The sequence below is a fragment of the Parambassis ranga genome, chromosome 21 (genome assembly GCF_900634625.1).
Source record: "Parambassis ranga chromosome 21, fParRan2.1, whole genome shotgun sequence".
NCBI lineage: Eukaryota > Metazoa > Chordata > Actinopteri > Ambassidae > Parambassis > Parambassis ranga.
Window position 1 is genome coordinate 745,267 of NC_041041.1, and position 5,899 is coordinate 751,165.

At 51.9% G+C, this 5,899-nt stretch overlaps 1 protein-coding gene across 3 annotated transcripts; it reads right to left on the reverse strand.

Moving 5' to 3' along the window:
• Nucleotides 1-320: 320 nt before the first annotated feature.
• On the reverse strand, nt 321-5,456 carry prkag3b (protein kinase, AMP-activated, gamma 3b non-catalytic subunit). Of its 3 annotated transcripts, none has more exons than XR_003669328.1 (13): nt 5,117-5,448; nt 4,560-4,629; nt 4,319-4,473; nt 4,125-4,206; nt 3,851-3,909; nt 3,512-3,557; nt 3,232-3,286; nt 3,022-3,148; nt 2,699-2,864; nt 2,546-2,583; nt 2,274-2,420; nt 1,491-1,915; nt 321-533 (listed from the first exon to the last, which is right to left on the reverse strand). XR_003669328.1 is itself a non-coding variant. In XM_028393168.1 (13 exons), exons 1-13 carry the CDS (start codon nt 5,132-5,134, stop codon nt 502-504), a joined length of 1,083 nt encoding a protein of 360 aa, XP_028248969.1. In that variant the 5' UTR covers nt 5,135-5,456; the 3' UTR covers nt 321-501. The 3 variants fall into 3 exon arrangements, 2 of the variants coding, with proteins under 2 accessions (XP_028248969.1, XP_028248968.1); XM_028393168.1 differs by having other exon boundaries at nt 1,822-1,915; nt 4,319-4,467; nt 5,117-5,456; XM_028393167.1 differs by having other exon boundaries at nt 1,822-1,915; nt 5,117-5,449.
• Nucleotides 5,457-5,899: the final 443 nt, after the last annotated feature.

Below are 5,899 nucleotides of genomic sequence, written 5' to 3' on the forward strand. Positions count from 1 at the left end.
ACACACACACACACACACACACACAGACAGACACACATACACACACACACACACACACACACACACACAGACAGACACACATACACACACACACACACACACAGACACACACACACAGACACAGACACACACAGACACACACACACAGATGGAGGCTGGCTGTCCACATACTTTTGGACATGTGTGTGTACTGTTTCATAAAATGGCCTCAGAATATTATAGAATACCAGACTGTAAAATGTGACCATCTTGGCTTCAGCTGACTAACCTTAACCCTTCCTCCTCCGGGTCTCCCCTGCATTAAAAGTAGAAACGGCAGCGTCTGTCCTCACACCAGCGACAGCAGCAACACATTTATTTCAAACCACAGCAGCTCTTCCCCAGCTGACAGCCTGACAGAGCATGCTCAGTCCTCCAGGAGCTCAGAGTCTGTCTGCTTCACGGTTAAAGGTCAATTTGTCTCCTCAGAGTTTTAGGTCATCTGCAGCCATCTTGTTTTCTTCAGCACTGAAAGGATGCTCGCTCATAAACATCTGAAAAACAAAATGAATACATGAATAAACAGAGGAGGACATGTCTGAGTGTCACTGCTTTAATACACATGTACAGTCACTCCATGGATCCAGCAGACTCATGGTGTCTGTGAACCTGACGGAGTCAGAGCCTGTTCACGTCCTGTTCACATCAGTGCACTGCACCTGTAGGGGGCGCTCTGCAGTCTGAATGAGCAGCAGTGAGGTCATCAGAAGTCAGTCAGTTCCAGTATTGATCATGTATCAGAGGCTGATGTCCTCTGGTCTTTCTGTAGCTGAAGCTGAGTTAGCCCATAAAACACTAGCATGCTGCTAACGGCTGCTGATTGGTCCGTTCAGATTAGGACTGATGGGGACAGGAGGTCCTCCCTCTGCTGCTGCTGGCTGACGTGTCCAATCAAAATGGAGGATGCTGTGATGATTTCTCCATTCATTCTGTGAGACTGCAGAGCGCCCCCTACATTCAATGCTGTGACTTCCTAGACAGAAGCATCATGGAGGGACAGCAGCTGATTGGACGAACCATCTGTCAGTCTCCACATCAGATCACCGCTGAGGATCTCTGCCCGTCTGTGTCTGATGATGAACACTAGCAGCCAATCAGCACAAACCTCTGCGTGACATGCAGCCTCTGAGTGTCTGCTGGTGTCGGGGTGTGGGGAGCGGACACTCACGCAGACCTCAGGATTCAGGGGTCAGACATGATGCGGGGACACAGCAGCCGTCCATGTTTGGACACAGATGCTCACTCAGTGAAAAACATCCTGCAATGAGTGGCTGCGTCCAAACCTGACAGGACAGGCCAAGACAAGCTCCTCACGTTTCCACGGAAACACTCTAGAAGCTACCACTCGGGTACCAGCTGTCATGACATCGTCCCTCCACGGGGGGCGCTGCGGCATCGCTGCTGACAGAGACGATGCAGGAAGCTCAGGCAGCTCGAGCTGGGAGTCCTACCTGGAAGGAGTCGGCTCAGAGGGGGGAGGAGGAGGAGAGACTGAGGGGTGAAGGTCGTCACGGCGGGATTTTAAATGTCAGGAGATGGGTTAGAGCAGGCGTGTCAGATCTGACATGTGTGAGGAGGTGATGCCGAGCGTGTCCTCTGAGGACGACGTCTCTGAGATGGACAACACAGAAGAAGAAGCGGGACGGGAGGAAGAGTAGGAGCACAGGTGGAGGAAACCCTGAGGATGCCTTCAGGAGGAAGCAGCAGCTGGAGGGCTTGCAGGGTGTGAGAGGAAGAGGAGGGTGGATGAAGGTTGGTGTTAGGAGTACAGAGCATCAATACCTGCAGGAGTGAGCACCAACGCCTGAAGGAGGTCAGACAGAGACACGATCCCTCTCACCACGTCATCGGTGTCCACCAGCACCAACCGATGCACCTGATGAAGGACACACACACACACAGACACACACACACACAAAGAGACAGACACACACACAAACACACACAAAGAGACACAGACACACACACACAGAGACAGAGACACAGACAAACAGTTATTGTGACATGTGACTCATTCACCATGTGTCTGGAAATGACTGCGCTTTACAGTGTTACCTCTGTGTGTTTGTGTGTGTGTGTTACCTGTGTGTGTGTCAGTGTGTGTTACCTCTGTGTGTTTGTGTGTCAGTGTGTGTTACCTCTGTGTGTGTGTGTGTTACCTGTGTGTGTGTGTGTTACCTCTGTGTGTTTGTGTGTGTGTGTCAGTGTGTGTTACCTGTGTGTGTGTGTGTTACCTCTGCCTCGGCGATGCGGTCGATGATGGTCTCTAGCGTCTCATGAGGGTAACACTTGAGGACTCCCTCCACCCAGCAGGTCCTGGACCCGAGGGCCTCCCTCATGGTCATGTTCAGGTTGTTGTAGTTTTTCTGAGCCGCCAGGTTCTTAAACACAGACGCACCACAGACAGCTGCTCACACATAGGCTGAAACATTAGCTTAGCATATTGCTAACTGTGTGAAATGAGGTTTTCTTTTTAATGATGTTTTTAATCAGAACAATAACTCACAATGACATCAAACCTGGAGTAGAGCGCCACCACCTTCCCTGCAGAGGAGAGGACAGAGGGTCATTCAAGGTTGCTCCATTTAAGAGGAAACTCAGCGCCGAGCATCAAAAACTCTCCATCAACAAAGAACACAAGAACCGATCGATCCAGCACCTTCCTCGCTGACCACAGGCAGAGCCGACACTCTCCTCTCCACGAAGACGGTCAGAGCGTCGTACACAGTGGCCGACTCCTGCACCACGGCGATCTGTTGGAAAGTCCCGATCGGCATCTCGCAGATCTGCTTCTGAAGGAAGCCAGGTTTAGGAACCGCCGAGCCCTGAGGGGGGACAGAGGTATGAACAGAGTCCTCTCAGGTGTGCTGTGCTGCACCATCATGGCTTTAGGCAGACAGACATGTGTGTTTGACAGACTCCTGTTAGTGACAACACTTTAACTCAGACATGATGTTTGATGGAGCATTTTAATTTCCTTACGAAGATGTGCAGGAACTTGAGGATGCGTTTGTGAGTCAGGATGTAGAGGACGTTTCCTGACACGGGGTCGATGATGGGCAGCCGGTGGATCTTATTCTTCAACAGGGAGTAGATGGCATCAAAGAGACTGGAGAGGAAAAGGAAGTGAAAACCACAGAGGCTGCAGCGTTCAGCAGCTGTGACGGCGACGGAGCGCAGCAGCGGCCTCACCTGCAGTCGGGAGTGATGCTGATGAGTCTGTTGATGGAGTACTGCAGGTAGATCTCTGCAGAGAGAGGACGCTCAGACACACAGCTGACCAGGAACCAACAGCGCCACCTGTGGCTGTTCACTCAGCTGCAGTACTAGCATGACAGCCACACACCTTAGCTTACAGCTAAAAGCTAAGCTAACGCAGTCTGAGTGGCTAACAAGCTGATCTGGGTGACATGCTGCAGCTACGTTAAAGCTAACTGGGTAGCCACATTAGCTTCATAGGCTTGGGTCTCACCTCTCCATGTTTCGATCTTGTGCTCTTCCAGCTCGTAGATCTGAACCTGCAGAAACATCACAGATGTGACGGCGTTCAGACACCACACAGGTGTGTAACCGTCTGACACCACAACACACAGGTGTGTAACCGTCTGACACCACAACACACAGGTGTGTAACCGTCTGACAACACAACACACAGGTGTGTAACCGTCTGACAACACAACACACAGGTGTGTAACCGTCTGACAACACAACACACAGGTGTGTAACCGTCTGACAACACAACACACAGGTGTGTAACCGTCTGACAACACAACACACAGGTGTGTAACCGTCTGACAACACCACAGCTCACCAGAGGAGACTTGTAGTAACGATGGAGGATGTTGATGAAGTCAGTGATGGTCAGCATACCTGCACACACACACACACACACACAATTACAACTAATTACAGGTGTGTGTGTGTGCTGCTGTGTGTAATCTAACACATCTAAGTCCTGACCCGCTTTCCTCTTTTTGTTAAACTGGGTCAGATCATTTGATACCAGGAAACACACACACACCGGAGTGCTCTCACAGCTCAGTGTGTTTTCATTGTGTACTGTTGTGTGTGACAGAGACACTCACCCACAAAACTCTGAAGCTTGTTGTCCCACAGTGGAGCTGCTCTCACACCGTTCGCCACCAGAGCAAAGAAGGCCTTCTTCACCTGAGACACACACACACAGTCATTACACAGCAGGCCGAGCAGCTCAGGTCTGTGTGTGTGTGTGTGTGTGTGTGTGTGTGTGTGTGTCTGTGTGTGTGCAGTCAGCTCAGACCTGCAGCGTGGTGTCGAAGATGACCAGCTTGGAGCTGGTGGGGATGGCGTCGTAGCAGCAGTGACTCTTCATGAAGTTCATGTAAATGAAGTTGTCGGGGTCTGAGCCTGCAGGGGGCGCCACAGCGTGACCCGCGTAAATACAGCCACCTGCAGCTGAAAGAAATCACAGCCTGATTCTATGGTCGCCATGGTAACCTGTGTCTGTTGGTGATGCACTCTCTCTCTCACACACACCTTACCTGTGCTCTTCATGGAGAGAATGTCCTCCTCCTCTTCCTCATCCTCCTGGTCCATCTCAAACAACGGGACCTGAGAGGAAGAACATCAGCCTGTTAGCATGCTAGCAGCGTTTAGCTCAGTGCACACAGCAAGACATGAGGAACAGACTGAGTACAGCAGTGATGGAATTAAAACAGGGTTTCTGCTGACACCTCGCAGATTAACAGCGACAAACATGGTAACACACTGAACTCTGCCTGTCAGTGTTATGATCAATAATCCTGTTGTTCCTGCAACACTGACAGCAGCTGACGAACTGCACAGGAGAACCAGAACAACTCCACATGTCACATTAATCACGGCGGCCCGGAGCTGCAGGCCGTGTTCACATGGAGGCCTCTGCTCAGACCCCTGATCTGATCATCCCAACAGAACCAGGCCGTCCCTAAAACCTGTGATGTAAACGTAGCCTCAGTGTTTTTTCTTTGCAGCTTCTCAGTTACACATTCCAGCGTGTGTGTGTGTGTGTGTGTGTGTGTGTCTGTGTGTGTGTGTGTGTGTGAGCTAAATGTCATACCTCTGCCAGAGGCTCCATGTCAACCAGACTGACTGACGTCTGGGACCCTGGGCAACAACAAGACAGCGCTTCACCTGAAACACATGAGAGGCTCCGCCAGCATGTCAGACACCGGAGCAATGAGGAAGACGAGCAGCCATGATGAAGAGGAGGAGCAGGACGACAGAGGAAGAAGAAGAGCGGGGAGACAGCTGGTCTGAATGTGTGGGAAACACCGAGGGCTAAATCTAGACTGTGGGTGAGAGGCGCTCACAGAGAGAGGGGGGGAGGAGGGAGAGGGAGAAAAAGGGGGGAGAGGAGAGAGGGGGAGAGAGAGAGGAGAGAGAGAGAGGGAGAGGAGGGGGAAGAAAGAGAGAGGGAGGGAAGGAGGAAGGAAGAGATGGAGGGGGAGGGAGAGGAGGGGAGGTGAAAGAGAGAGGAAGAGGAGAGAGAGGGAGGGGGAGAGAAAGGGGAGGGGGGAGGAGAGGGAAAGGAGAGACAGAGGGAGGGGGAGAAAGAGAGAGGAAGAGAGAGAGAGGAGGGAAGTGAGGGAAAGAGAGAGGGAGGGGGAGAGAAAGAGGAGAGAGAGAGCGGGGAGGGAGAGGAAGAGAGAGAGGGAGGGAGAGAGAGAGGGAGAGAGAGAGGAAGAGAGAGAGGGAGGGAGAGAGAGAGGAAGAGAGAGAGGAGGAGAGAAAGAGGAGAGAGAGAGAGGGAGAGAGAGAGAGGGAGAGGAGGGGGAAGAAAGAGAGAGAGGGAGGGAGAGAGAAAGAGGAGAGAGAGAGGGAGGGAGAGAGAGAGGAAGAG

Coding starts and splice junctions, on each gene's coding strand:
- prkag3b (XM_028393167.1), bottom strand. Junction 3,149..3,231: donor AGCATCACTCCCGACTGCAG/GTGAGGCCGCTG, acceptor TTTCCTCTCCAG/TCTCTTTGATGCCATCTACT. Junction 2,865..3,021: donor TCAAGTTCCTGCACATCTTC/GTAAGGAAATTA, acceptor GTCCCCCCTCAG/GGCTCGGCGGTTCCTAAACC.